At 45.6% G+C, this 15,349-nt stretch overlaps 1 protein-coding gene across 3 annotated transcripts in view; it reads right to left on the bottom strand.

Moving 5' to 3' along the window:
* The window catches only part of PCCA (propionyl-CoA carboxylase subunit alpha), a 351,955-nt gene that overhangs the window by 238,172 nt on the left and 98,434 nt on the right, over positions 1-15,349 (bottom strand). For all 3 annotated transcript variants that reach the window (XM_060191819.1, XM_060191818.1, XM_060191817.1), the window contains one exon: positions 4,289-4,325. In XM_060191819.1, the coding sequence (XP_060047802.1) occupies positions 4,289-4,325 (37 nt within the window). The remainder of the gene's footprint in view (positions 1-4,288; positions 4,326-15,349) is intronic.

Below are 15,349 nucleotides of genomic sequence, written 5' to 3'. Positions count from 1 at the left end.
TGAGAATGGAGAGAAAGGCAGGGCTGGGGGGGGAGGTATGGCATTTGGACTCTAAGGGTAAAGGAAAGATTTCAAGCAGGGGTGAGGTGGGATGGGGTGAGGTGGGCTGAGGCCAGGCCTGATTATTTGTGGAGTTGTGTGGGCAGTGGCTTTCAAGTGTTTCAGAGGAGAGATGATCTCCATAGTTCCTGCCCAGACAATGGAGGTCTGGAGGAGAAAGTGAGGGAGCACAAGGAGGAAGATACCTTGAATGAAGCCCTGACAGCTCCCAGTGATGGGCTGACAATGGGGTGACAATGGTGGGAGGCACCAGGACATAGTCTGAGCTTTAGGCTTGGCGCCCTAGTGAATGGAGTGGAGTTTACGGAGACGTAGAAAGAAAGGGGGGTCTAGTGTACCCCCACATCAAAAATACTCAAATCAGGCATGATTTGAGAGAGAGAGAGAAGGAGAGAGAGACAGAGAGAAGAAATGGAAAGCTCTGGAAGCTGGGGGGGGGGGTATGACGGAATAGCCTGACTATATATGGAGAACCTCAGAGCCAGCAGAAGTCCAAACTTGAGTGCGAATGAAGCTCCCTGACAGAGGCTGTGTACCACTGAGGTTAAAGATAAACTGGGGGTGAAGAGCCTTGTATCCCTAAACTTGGAAAGGTCCAAAGGAAAAATCAGGAACCAGGGTGAGGAAGTCACGTTAGACCAAAAACAACAAACCACCACCCAAGACAAGCACACTGATAAAAAGCTCTCTGCCTTCTTCACTGCACAAAGGGCATGCTCTAAGGACCTTACCGGACTTTATACAAAGTGGCCACTCAATTTTTTAACTTTCATCCTCTAAACTCATTAGTGTAATGGGAAAAAAAAAATCTATGGCTCTTGGAGCTTCAAAAAAGAAAAGGGGGGAGGGGAGAATGGCCCTAAATATAAAGCAGACCCACGGGTTTCTTAAATGTAAATGAAATAATTAACCCAGAAATTAGCATTAGAAATAACATTCCCCAAGTGCCAGTCACTTGCCAAAAAAGTGACTCCCTAAACAAGAGCTACTGTTATGTAAAAGACCTCTAATTCATCAGCTGGCTTCCTTCAGGGGCAGAGAAGATCTCTGGAGAGGAGTGGAGAGGGAGGCCCCAGGAAAGATGACTAATTCTGTTTTCGCCACATACCAGGGAGAGAAGTCACACAGAAGAATCAAAGACCAGGTACCCACACGTGGTCTATCTCACAAATGAATCCTTTTGAAGACATGATGACAAAAGACTGAGTTGCTCAAAAGGACAAACCTGTTTTCGCTAGGAACCAGCATTCCATTCACCATCACAGAGGCCCAGAGAAACCAAGATGTCTTGGAAATGGGGTCTATCTCAATCAAACTGGCGGTGACTCACCAGGGCACATGGGAAATGGCGGTGAGACAGCCATCGTGTCACTGTAGTTCCTATAGGAGCCGGTGCTTGAGGGGGAAAGTCTGACCGGAGGTTTCTGGGGTGTAATTCTTGAAAGGGCTCTTGGGGAAATTCTAAAAGCTTTCTGTGCCTGCTGCTCCTGGTTTTATTTGTTTATTTATAATTGGATAGATACAGAGATAAATTGAGAAGGGAGGGGGAAACTGAGAGGAAAAAGAGACAGAGAGACACCTGCAGCCCTGCTTCACCATTCGTGAAGCTTTCCCTCTGCAGGTGGGACCCGGGTCTGTGTGCACTGTCATGTGACCGCTTAATCAGGTGTGCCACCCCCCCCCCTTCTTTCTTATGTTTCATTTCAACTCACACTCTGGCTTCTCTTTCTGTCAGTATCACCCAAGCACCAGCACTCTGATCCAGAGGACAAGGTGTACTTGGAGAAGAAAGGAGAGTCCACGAAGAGTAAGGAAAAAAAGAAGAAGGGGCCAGGTGGTGGTGCACCTGGTTGAGCGCACACCTTACAGTGCGCAAGGACCCAGGTTCAAGGCCCTGGTCCCCACCTGCAGGGGGAAAGCTTCACAAGTGGTGAAGCAGGGCTGCAGGTGTCTCTCTCTCTCTCTCCCTATCACCGCATTCCCTCTCAATTTCTGACTGTCTCTATCCAAAAGATAAAGATTTAAAAAAAAAAGAGCTGAGCTCAGCAGGCATATTAACATGTTATAGGAAGGAAGTGAACTGGGCTGAGGCCTTCACAATTCACTGGTTATTTTAAAGGCCACAGAACAACAGCACACAGATGGAAGATATGGAGACATACACAGCTAAGGCAGAGGAGTGCTTCAGGAGTTGAAGGCAGTATCAGCCATGCAGACATAAGATCTCAGCTGGATAAAAAAAATGGTGACTTCACCGTTTTCAGCCGATCTTGGAGGGACCTTGAAAAATTCATGTTAAGTGAAATAAGTCAGAAACAGAAGGATGACTATGGGAAGATCTCACTCTCAGGCAGAAGTTGAAAAACAAGATCAGAAGAGCAAACACAAGTAGAACCTGAACTGGAACTGGTGTATTGCACCAAAGTAAAAGACTCGGGGGTGGGGGTGGGGGTGGGGGTGGGGGTGAGGGTGGGGGTGGGGGTGGGGGTGGGGAGAATACAGGTCCAAAAAGGATGACAGAGGACCTAGTGGGTGGTTTATTGTTATATGGAAAACTGAGAAATGTTACGCATGTGCAAACTATTATAAAATATTAATTCCCCAATAAAGAAATTATTTCAAAAAAAAAAGATGTCAGCTAGAATATCTCCAGGAGAATGAGCTGACCATCTCAGGAAGTTCGCGTCAGAAGCCAGGAGCTACACACCAAGCCTCTTCTGCTGTGAGGAAAGCCTGGGATTTCAAAGCCACAGATGGAAGCTGATGGCTTTTCTCACAGAGAAAAACCATGAGTCAGATCCAAATGGCCCGTTTATGGATGGCTTGGCCCGTCTACTTGTGAAGGATGGAAATGCTTTTATAAAGTGCTGACCAGGCTGGAGAAAAGACTAATGAAGAGATGTAGTCAAAACAACCAAAAATATATATATATATATTCCCACTTTTTGGGGTGTGTGTGGGAGGGCGCTTCCCTCAATGCGGTGGGGGCTGGGCTGGAACCCAGTCTGTGGCAAAGCAACACAGTATCCAAGTGAGCTATTTCACCAGTCCAAGAGATATTTGCTTTGCAAGGCAGATAAGCAACAAGACATTTACCAAAGGTAAATGCTTTCGTGGGCCTAAATAGAAATGGGGTACAGGAGGTCAAACAGTGTTTCAGGGAGCTAGCCTCCTAGGCTAACAGCTAGACCCCGCCAGCTGAGGAGGACCCACTCACTATTGATAAGGGCCCAGCCCTTATCCAATATATATAATCTATCCAATTATAAATCCATAAATAAAACCAGGAGCAGCAGGCACAGATCAACATACTATTTCCACAAAACTATGCAAATGCTGCCAGTGTATAAAATAATTCTCTTTAAATATTCCCTCTCAAAGAGAAAACAGGACTAAAGAAGATGTTAATGGACATCTGGGGGGCCAAGCCCAGGGGCTGTAGGAATGCAAAAAAAAAAAAAGGCTGTGAATTCCAGACCTGAAGGCTTTGTCAACATCTGTCACCTATTTGCATGTCTGTCATGTACACAAATACCAAGTTGACTTTTTTTTAAATTGCAAAGACACTTAATAGCATTGCTAATCCATGAAAATATTCTGTCCTGTGCGTTTTCTTAATTAGCTGATATTGAAACTATAGTAGCTGTCATCTATAGAGATTTTCTTTCTTTTTTTTTTTTTTTTAACAAAAAGTCATTTTTGTTTGTTTGGTTGGTTGCTTGGTTGCTTTGTCCTGGTATACCTAAAATGGTCAATTAAAACAGTCTTTACAAAGTCTTTGGGCTTGCCTTTCCACTCCAACATAAAATATTCAGTTCTTGAACCTCACGGTTTTGCCTCTTTCCTGACAACATTACTAAGTTGATATTTAACATCTTAGGGGGAAAGGGTAGGTTGAACCAGATATGCCCTTCAGTCTAATAAACTGTGCTCAGCTACATAATGCAAACCCCACTAGTTCTCTAGACAAATCCTCCTTTTAATTAGTCGATGATTGCATCTTATAAAAGAGCTACACTGAGGGTCAAGTTACTCTTCAAAGTGCACTTTAACAGGGCATGGTGATTCCGCTGGCCTATTCTGCCAGAGTAGCAAAGCCATCAGGAGCCTTAAAACTCTGCAAATATTATCCGCTCTATTGAAATGACTTGATATTATCATTATTTAACCCTATCCGCTGGGAGACACAGACACTGGACACTGGACCCAAGTTAATTTAAGGACTTACCAATCTCCCTTGCAATTCGGACGGCTTCCTCTGCATCCTGTAAGGGCAGGAAATGAGAGGCAGCATTAATCCCATCGGCCACAGCACAATGTCTTTAGGGCAGTCGTATATCGTGCCACTGTCTCCGCTGATTCATTGAATGCGCGCTTTACAACCTTCTAACTCTTTTCATTCAGAGAAATGTAAAATCAATGCCATAAGTGGAATGTAAATTCTGCCTCGTCCTTATTATATGAAGAAAACTCAAAGCCGTCAGAAGGGAACTGGCAGGAAGCACTAGCAGAATCACCGAGTGATTTGGTGCAGTTGCTGGGCATTTAATGACAGACGTTAGATGTTTACAATCAAGACTGCGCCATAAATCACATCGTTAAAGCTTGTCCACAGCCGGCTTGTTTTTGTCTTTCCGATATTTATATGTCATGTTTTCCTAGCTTCTGTCAGCAGGGGGAGTTGATTCTCTTTTGTTTGAGTTTGAGCTAGACAGATTTTCCCCCCAAAATAATTTTAAAGTCTTTTATTTATTCATTGGATGGAGGCAGCCAGAAATTGAGAGGGAAGGGGGAGATAGAGAGGGAGAGAGACAGAGAGACACCTGCAGCACTGCTTCACCACTTGCAAAGCTTTCCCCCTGCAGGTGGGGATCGGGGGCTTGAACCTAGGTCCTTGTGCACCGTAACATGTGTGTTCAACCAGGTGTGCCACCACCCAGCCCCCCCCAATTTTTTTTAAATATTTATTTTATTTTATTTATTTATTCCCTTTTGTTGCCCTTGTTGTTTTATTGTTGTAGTTATTATTGTTGTTGTCGTCGTTGTTGGATAGGACAGAGAGAAATGGAGAGAGGAGGGGAAGACAGAGAGGGGGAGAGAAAGATAGACACCTGCAGACCTGCTTCACCGTCTGTGAAGCAACTCCCCTGCAGGTGGGGAGCCGGGGGCTCGAACCGGGATCCTTATGCCGGTCCTTGCGCTTTGCGCCACCTGCGCTTAACCCGCTGCGCTACAGCTCGATTCCCCCCCCAAAATTTTTAAAGGTAAATTTCCTATTTTTATAAAACTTGCCACACAAAAACACACACAAACCCTTAGTCATCTCCACTGTTTGTTTTTCTCTTTCTCTTCAAGTATATTTTTATTACCAGTTATATCTTGTGATCTAAATCCAAACTTTAAATCCAACCAACCCAAAGAGTAGGGGGCTGGGGAAAATCTTCCAAACAGCTAAGGACATAAGACACATTTCAAAAAAACAATACAGGGTAAGAGTTTGTCATGGTCAGGATAGTTGGTGCCCTTAGCACTAACAGATGCCACTTGGACTTCTAAATAAGACAAAAGAATTTCTTGAATCTGATGTATGTCACTGACCATCAATGTATTTAACACCCACTACAGGACACTCCGATACATCTCCTGAAGAGAGAAGTGCAAAGGTATCCCGTCCAAACTGAGTCTAATTTTTTAAAAAACCAAAGGCACAAACTGACCTATGACAATGTTTTTGAAACAACACGCTGGTTAGAAGTTACTTTTAGGAAGCAACCTCAAAACATTTGAAGAAGTGGCTGGCAGTTTTTAAACCCTCAAGCTAATGCTTTTAAAATATCAAGTCGTCATGTTAGAATCATGTTAGAATCCTCCCACTGCCCTCAAAAGGGGAGGAGGGGCTGTTTATAACTGGTTCATTTATGTCTAATAAAAAAAAAAATCTTGCTTGAAAGTCTTCAGGACCTAATAACATGCCCTGAATAAGAGGCTGCAGGGGGAAGTTGTCAGAAAAATTTCATTTCCTTTCATTAGCCAGTCTGCTCCACACATAGGTGCTTGTTAAGTTCAAAGCAGTCCTGAGAGCCACATCAGTTTTAAGTCACCCCCCAACTTTTTTTTTTAATTTTTACTCCAAGTAGTCACATCTGCTAATGAGATTTTCCAAATAACAATTGTTTTCAAGGCAGAGATATGTCTGTACTTCCTACCCCATGCTCCTCTCCCCCTGCCCCAGAAAAGAAAGGGGAGGGATCAAAGTTTACTGGTTTATTATACCTTTCTGAGATTTTTTTTTCCTGATGCTACATTCTCCCAATTTGAGCTTAAAGGGATAAAAATCCATGAAAAGGGTCATTTAAGAATGTTAGTGGTTTCCACACTCTTAAGCTGGGAGGGTCTTTGTTGGAGCCAGTGATAGTTATTGGAGAGTGAGTGCCTTTAATAGCCTCTCCATCAGGAAGTGTTAAACCTGCCAAAAGCAGACAATTAGTGCCTCCCCAACAAAATACAGGAAGGGCACTGGCTGCTGGGAGCAGGATTAGAAGGGGCCAAGGAGGAAACTTTTTAACAGGGCTTCCCTTTTCAAACAGGTAATGGTGTACTTGCAAAAGATATTCCAAGGGGGTCCGGGGTTGATTTTGTCCCCTAAAAAGTCCTTGACCTGAAAAGAACATACCAGGTGAAGTGCAACAACCTATGAGTGAAATGCTGCCGCTGAATTATTCATCTATTTATTTTATAATTTTTGCATTGATTTGTATGTTAATGAGAGGGAGAAAGAGACCAGAGCCCTGCTCAACTCTGGCTTATGGTGATGCCAGGGATTGAACCTGGGATCAAGAGCCTCAGGCATGGAAGTCTTTTGCAGAACCAGTATGCTGTCTCCTCAGCCCTTGCCATTTATTTCTATATCGTAGACATTTGTGTCTATGTGTACATAAAGATTGGGCAGGGGTAGATAGCATAATGGTTATGCAAAGAGATTCTCACTCCTGAGGCTCTAAAGTCCCAGGTTCAATCCCCAGAACCACCATAAGCCAGAGCTGAGCAGTAATAAATAAATAAATAAATGCAGATATATGTGTTTATTTACACAAAGCAGAAATCCAACACTTCTCCCTGGCCTTTTTTTAAAAATAGTTTTAGTGTTGTTGTTTTTTATTAGTATCTTTATTAGTTTATTGGATAGAGACAGCCAGAAATCCAGAAGGAAGGGAGAGGGAGAGAGAGAGGGAGAGAGACATCTGCAGCCCTGCTTCACCACTTGCAAAGATTTCCCCCTGCAGGTGGGGCCCAGGGGCTGGAATCCTGGTCCTTGAGCCTTGTAGGGTGCCTGCTCAGCCAGGTGTGCCACCACCCAGCCCCTCTTTCTAACTTTTTCTTATGAGTGATTTCATAGTGATTTACAGAACGCTAAAGATAATAGGGACATAGTTCCACATCACTCCACCACTGAAATTCTGTCCGCCACCCACCACCATCTGTTATGAAAAGCAAATGCCACTAAAGGGGTGACTAAGTCAAGTCAAGTGGTCTTCAAAACTGCATTCTTCACACACACACACACACACACACACACACACACACACACACACACACACACATATATAAAAAAAATTTTTTTTTGCCAACAGGATTATCGCTGGGGTCCAGAACCTGCACTACAAATTCCCAGCTCCATGTAGACAATTTTTCTTTCTTTCTTTCTTTCTTTCTTTCTTTCTTTCTTTCTTTCTTTCTTTCTTTCTTTTCTCCTTTTATTTTATCTTGACAGAACAGAAAGAAATTGAGAGGGGGAGGAGGAGATAGAGAAAAAAAGAAACACCTGCAGCCCTGCTTCCCCATTTCAAAACCTCCTCCTGCTGGGTGCCAATAGGGCTTTGAACCCTTGTCCTTGTGCATGGTGATGTGTGAGTGAGGGTGTTTGTTGCTCAGTAGGAGAGCTAAGGCTCCACAAGGCTGAGGGCCAGGGTTTGATCACACCCAGCACAGCAGAGAGTAGGGAGGAGAAGCCTGAGAAGGGGGAGCTTGCACAGAACAAGGTTCTTCTGAAGTCAGATTTCAGTCTGTAGAGTGCTGGGCTGGTGAGCATCAGGGGCTTGATCCTTAGTATCAATGTGGCAGACTAAGAAGAAGGGCAAACGCTAGAAGAAGAATGTGGCAGAATGATGCTCTGGGGCCCCCTCTCTCGGTAATAAAGAAATCTTTTCAGGAGTCAGGCGGTAGCGCAGCGGGTTAAGCACAGGTAGCATGAAGCGCAAGGACCTCTCTAAGGATCCCAGTTCCAGCCCCCGGCTCCCCACCTGCAGGGGAGTCGCTTCACAGGTGCTGAAGCAGGTCTGCAGGTGTCTGTCTTTCTCTCCCCCTCTGTCTTCCCCGCCTCTCTCCATTTCTCTCTGTCCTATCCAACAACAAAAACAATAATAACTACAACAATAAAACAACAAGGGCAACAAAAGGGAATAAATAAAATATTTATAAAAAAACAAATTAAAAAAAAAAGAAAATAAATCTTTTCAGGGAGCTGGGCGGTAGCGCAGCAGGTTAAGCACAAGTGGTGCGAAGCGCAAGGACAGTCATAAGGATCCCGGTTCGAGCCCCTGGTTCCCCCCCTGCAGGGGAGTCGCTTCACATGGGATAGACACGTGTCTCTCTTTCTCTCCCCCATCTGTCTTTCCCCCCCTCTCAATTTGTCTCTGTCCTATCTAACAATGATGACATCAATAACAACAACAATAACTACAACAACAATAAAAAACAAAGGCAACAAAAAGGGGGAAAGAAATAAATATTTTAAAAAGTAAAAGAGAAAAGAAATCTTTTCAGTCAGAGACATGGCACAGTGGATGAGGAGTTGGACTCTCTCGAGCCTGATGTCCCCAGCAGTACATGCGCCAGAGTGATGCTCTGGTTCTCTTTCTAGCTCTCATATGGCTGCCAATAAATAAAAATCTAAGAAGGAGAGAAAGAAAGAAAAGAAGGAAGAGAGAAAGATAGAAGGAAAGAGAAAGAAAGAAAGAAAGAGAGAAAGAAAGAGAGAGAAAGAAAGAGAGAGAAAGGAAGGGAGGAAGAAAGGAAGGAGGAAAGGAAGGGAGGGAGGAAGGAAGGAAGGACGCAAAGAAGAAAGAGAAAAAGAAATGAAAAGAAATCTTTGGAACAGGGTAGACAGATAAGATAGCATAATAGTTATGCAAAGAGACTCTCATGCTGGAGGCTCCAGTGTGCCCGGTTCAGTCACCAGCAACACCATAAGCCAGAGCTGAGCAGTGCTCTGGTAAAGAAAAGAAAAGAAAAAAAAAAAAATATATATATATATATATATATATCTTTGTAAAAATACAGAATCCAGAACCTTCTATATCACTGTGTCTATGAGCTGTGCACTGAGTTCTTCTGAGTCACCCCCACTGATAAAGCCCGCGGTTTCCAGGCATGAAGTGCTGTCCAAACAAACTGGTTTCCCCCACCTTGGCCTCCACTGTCCATAACTCCCACCACCTTAGAACAAAATTCTGAGCCCAAACCTGGAGCTGAGGAGACAGGACAGAGGCACTGCACAGGGATTGCGTGTGGCAGATCCGGGGGGCTCGAACCTCATGGACAGCCAGAGCCGAGGAAAACGCTGCAACTTGGTTTCACCACTTGCTCCTGCCTGCCAACAAGCCCCCAGAGCCAGCCCCTGTCCACCTTGGACTCAGCTCCCCACCCCGAGACCAGGTTCCCTCCCCTACTCAGCCAAAAACACCCTTCTTGGTTTCTTTTGTTTGTTTGTTTTGTTTGTTCAAATCACTGATCAACTACAGCTTATAGTAGTTGGGGGTGGGGAGGGGGGGGCCCTGAACCTGGGATCTTGAAGCCTCAGGCAGAAGAGCCTCTTTGCATCACCCTTGTACTATCTACCCTACCAGAAACACCCTTTTAAAAAATTAGCTAAGAGACAGAGAACTTGAGAGGAGAGGGTGAGATAGTGAGAGAGACAGAAAGACACCTGTAGCGCTGCTTCACCATTTGTGAAGCTTTCCTCTTGCAGGTAAGGACCAGGGTCTTGAACCTGGGTCCTTTCACACTGTCATTTGGAGGTTTAGGAAAAACGCCCTTCTTTATCACCTCCTGCCACCAACATACATGCCACGGACTAGATGTGGTTCCCAGCTCCTGTGGGCAAGAGGGCTGGATTGCAGCAAAGAATCCACAGTACCATCCCCAAAGGACCGTGACAGGGAACTTCAGACTGTACCTAACAGCCACTGTCCAGTGAGAAGACAGTCAGACTGTGTGTGGCTATCCTTGTCAGGAACCGTCACAGCTGAGGGGCCCACTGCCCCTGGGGCAGGTAATTAAAAAATAACCCAGGCACCAGGCATTCCAAGAATTCACACTATTTCTTTGCCTCAGAAACCCTTTATCTGCACTAGATACCCTCCCAGAGCTGTCTTTGGAGCTAACAGATCTGAACTCCAAAATGTGAGAACCCTGGTAACTTCCAGAGGAAGTGACTCCACAAGAAATCTAAACAGACTCATTTAGAAGAAAACTGTTACGTAACCCCAATTTGGGAAGAGTCCAAATGCAAACTAGAAATGAAATCAGCCAGGGCTAGGCGGTGGCACACCAGGTTGAGTGCACACGTTACAGTGTGCAAGGACCCAGGTTCAATCCCTGGTCCTCACCTGCTGGGGGAGAGCTTCCTGAGTAGTGAAGCAGGGCTATGGGTGCCTCTCTCCATTGCTTTCTGCCACTCCCTACTCAGCTTCTCTCTGTCTCTATGCAATAATAAATATTTTTAAAAAGAGAAAAACAAAGGGAGGATGGGAGGGAAGGAAGGAGAAAGGGAGAAATGAAACCAGTCTTGGCAGTTACACTGAAACAAAAAAAGGGGGGCTGAAATGGACAGGAAACTTGATGATGGTTATGCCTGAGATGCCAAAAGTCCCAAGTCTGTAGCTCAGAAGTACTCAGGGAAAGGGGGGGGGGGGGAGTCAGGTGGTAGCGCAGCAAGTTATGCGCATGTGGGACAAAGCACAAGGACCCTTGTAAGATCCCGGTTCGAGCCTCCCGCTCCCCACCTGCAGGGAGGTCGCTTCACAGGCGGTGAAGCAGGTCTGCAGGTGTCTGTCTTTCTCTCCCCCTCTGTCTTCCCCTCTTCGCTCCATTTCTCTCTGCCCTATCTAACAATGACATCAATAACAACAACAGTAATAACTACAACAATAATAAAAAAAAACAAAGCCAACCAAAGGGAAAATAAATATTTAAAGAAAAAGAAGAAGAGGAGGAGGAGGAGGAGGAGGAGGAGGAGGAGGAGGAGGAGGAAGACTGATTTCCCTTTAAAGTCAGCACAACCTGCATGGTGGCTCACCCAATGGAGTCATTGGTGATGTAATAATAGGTGTTAAGAATCTCTACCAAGGTCTCAATTAAGCTAGACAATGAGAACCAAGTAACAGGTTCTTCAAAAATCATCACAAGCAGATTGAAAAGACAAAACAGAGAGATAAACGGATTTCCTTTTGTCCACTCAACCTTATCTTCCAAATTTACAGAGGTTGCAAAATCAAATGCACATTGTCTAAGGCATCTTCTCTGAAGAGGCCACCAAGATAACCAGCAGAAGCAAAGCCGGGCTGATCAGCTGTGCCAGCAAAGGCCAGGCACTGGGGGGAAGTCTTGGGGCTTCTCCCATGGCCTGCTCAGGCCTTGCTAACAGCCACAGTTCAACATCCTGGGAAACTCCCTGCTTCTAGACTGCCCACTGAACCCCCAACTCAGAGGTCTTCCCAGTCACAAGGTGAGAGGCCTCATGCTGAATAGCTCTCTCCTTTCCTCCAGCAGGAATTAAGGAACAACAACACTTTGAATGGTCCCTCCAGGAAGCACAGTGCGTAAAGCGTTGGACTATCAAGCGTGAGGTCCCAAGGTTGATCCCTAGCATCACATGTATCAGAGAAACTCTGGTTTGTTTTCTTTCTCTCATAATAATAATAATATATATTTTTAATATTTAAAAACTTTTTTTTTAAAGAAACTTTCCTTATTGCTAAAATAAAACCATCCTTGGAAGCTGCCTTTGGCCTGTGGTCCTGTGGGCTTCGCGAATGCAATTACTCACTTGAAGAAAGAACCCAGAACCTTCCGCTCTTGCCAGCTGAAAAGAGTCCCTCAAAGCAACAGGATGTTCTCCCTCTGGAGAACAGGTGCGGCCCTGGGAAGGGGAGGGGGCGCCCGCAGCCAAGGCCAGGGTCCCCCTGTGCCCCTGGACACTGAGACCGACCAGACTCCACCTGCAGGTGGTACCTATGATGGACGGACTGGGACTCACTCAGCAGGGCACTGAGTATCTCGGGCCTGAAGCGGCGGGGAAAGAAGACAATTTCGTGATTTTTTTTTTTGCCTCCAGGGTTACTGCTGGGGCCCAGTGCCTGCACCATGAATCCACTGCTCCTAGCGGCCATTTCCCCCCTTTTGTTGCTGCCCTTGTTGTTGTAGCCTTGTTGTGGTTATTATTGTAGTTGTTATTGATGTCTTTCATTGTTGGGTAGGACAGAGAGAAATGGAGAGAGAAGGAGAAGATAGAGAGGGGGAGAGAAAGACAGACACCTGCAGACCTGCTTCACCGCCTGTGAAGCGACTCCCCTGCAGGTGGGGAGCCGGGGACTCAAACCGGGATCCTTATGCCGATCCTTGTGCTTTGCACCATGTGCACTTAACCTGCTGTGCTACCACCCAATTCCCTCTTTTTTTTTTAAATTTTCTACTTCTTCTTATTATATATTTATTACATAATTTGAGAGAGATACAGATAGGAACACACAGAGAAAGACAGAGAGAAAGACCAGAGCACTGATCAGCTCTGGCTTATGATGGTGCTGGGGACTGAACTTGGGACCTCAGAGCCTCAAGCATAAAAGCCTTTTTGTATAACAATTATGCTATTTTCTCAGCCTTTTTCTTTTCTTTTTTAAAATATTTATTTATTTATTCCCTTTTGTTGCCCTTGTTGTTCTATTGTTGTAGTTATTATTGTTGTTATTGATGTCGTCATTGTTGGATAGGACAGAGAGAAATGGAGAGAGGAGGGGAAGACAGAGAGGGGGAGAGAAAGACAGACAGCTGCAGCCCTGCTTCACCGCCTGTGAAGCGACTCCCCTGCAGGTGGGGAGCCGGGGCTGGAACCTGAATCCTTAGAGAGGTTCTTGTACTTTGCACCACCTGCGCTTAACCCGCTGCGCTACCTCCTGACTCCCAACCCTTTCCTTTTTTCTCTTCTCTTCTCTTCTCTTCTCTTCTCTTCTCTTCTCGTCTTCTCTTCTCTTCTTTTCTTTCTTTTGACTTGGCCAAACAGAGAGAAATTGAGAGAGGAGGGGGTGACAGAGAGGGAGTAAGAAAGACACCAACAGCCTAGCTTCACCACTCATCAAGCTTCCTACCTGTAGACAGGGACTGGGGCTCGAACCCAGGACCTTGCATATCTTAATGTACAATCAGCTGGGTGCACCACTGCCCAGCCCCTCAATATAACATTTAAATTTTTTTATTTATTTATTCAGGATGGAGACGGAGAGAGTGAGAGGGTGAGTGGGGGGAGAGACAGAGGGAGGCGCCCGCAGTACTGTTTCACAGCTTGTTAAGGTCCCTCCCCCCTTACAGGAAGGGAGCAGGGACTTGAACCCAGGCTCTTGAGCACTGTAGCACGTACTCTCTCTACCAAGGGAGCTCCTAACCAGCCCCCATAATTTATCTATTTTTGAGAGGGAGGGAAAGTGGAAAGGGAGAAGGGAAAGAGAAAGGAAGGGAAGGAAAGAAGGAGAGAAGCTGAGCGTCCCTCTGGCACATGCCGTATCAGGGATCGAACTCATACTTGAGCGTCCAACAGTTTATCCACTGTGCCTCCTCCTGGGTCTGGGTTGCCCCAAAAGCACTTTTAAAAGGCATTCAAACAAACACTTGCACAATGACAAAAGAGAGGCCTGGCAGTGGCGCAGCGGGTTAAGCGCATGTGGCGCAAAGCACAAGGACCCGCGTGAGGATCCCAGTTCAAGCCCCCGGCTCCCCACCTGCAGGAAAGTTGCTTTACAGGCGGTGAAGCAGGTCTGCAGGTGTCTTTCTCTTCCCCTCTGTCTTCCCCTTCTCTCTCCATTTCTCTCTGTTCTATCCAACAACTACAACATCAACACCAATAAGAACGACAACAACAATTAAAAACAAGGGCAACAAAAAGGAAATAAATAAATAAATAAATAAATATTAAAAAATTCTTTAAAAAAATTTTTAAAAAGATCTGGGTTAGAGCCCCCGCTTCCGCATCTGCAGGGGAGTCACTTCACAGGCGGTGAAGCAGGTCTGCAGGTGTCTCTCTTTCTCTCCTCCTCTCTGTCTTCCCCTCCTCTCTCCATAGCTCTCTGTCCTATCCAACAACGACGACATCAATAACAACAATAATAACTGCAACACCAATGAAAAAACAACAAGGGCAACAAAAGGAGAAAAAATGGCCTCCAGGAGTAGTGGATTCATAGTGCAGGCACCAAGCCTGAGCTATAACCCTGGAGGCAAAAAAAAAAAAGACAGTTATCACCTGTCTATTTGTATCCACAGATGAACACATTTTTCAAGTGGATTCAAATCAATGTAGTGGAACATTATTTAGCCATAAGCAGGAAATACTGGTACATGCTATAAAATGGTCCTATATGTCTCTCTCTCTCTCTGGCATTTATTTATTATATGTGAAAGGGTTTCATGCGAGGCAGAAAGAAGAAGAGGCAAGGGAGAGTGCCACTCTGAGGCAGAGCTTTTTAGAGACACAGAGCTTCCCCCAGTGCTGAAGTACTCCCATGGGGTGCTGAGGCTCGAATCCGGGTCCTGTGCATAGCAAGAGTGGCACCTTCTCAGCTCGCCAGCCCCTGGAGTTCTGTTTTGCTCACTTCTGTTATCACCACGCACTCCAAACAACCTAAGACAAATGGTCTGTGCTGGCCAGAGCTCCTCTATGCGGTGGGTGGGGTCCAGGGCAGGGAGGGAGAAGACAGCCCAGGACCTAATCTGATGGAGGCAGACAGGCAAGGAATGAGTCCCTGTGAGGAAGTCACTCCAGCCAGTATCCAAACAATGAGTGGAAGTGGGAAACTGAACCAATACACATCAGGGAGTTAAGTCAGGACTTTACGAAGGACTGGGAAATGTTCTTCCCGGAGGCCACAGACTGAACCATGGGTAGGATGGAGCAATATCATTCTGCGGAGAAAAGCAGCTGCCAGCTCCTCAAAGGATGCATGTGGACAGTCCAGGAGAC

This window comes from Erinaceus europaeus, chromosome 5 (genome assembly GCF_950295315.1).
Source record: "Erinaceus europaeus chromosome 5, mEriEur2.1, whole genome shotgun sequence".
In the NCBI taxonomy this organism is placed as follows: domain Eukaryota; kingdom Metazoa; phylum Chordata; class Mammalia; order Eulipotyphla; family Erinaceidae; genus Erinaceus; species Erinaceus europaeus.
Note: the sequence above shows the minus strand (reverse complement) of the source record. Positions and strands in the feature narration are given on the sequence as shown.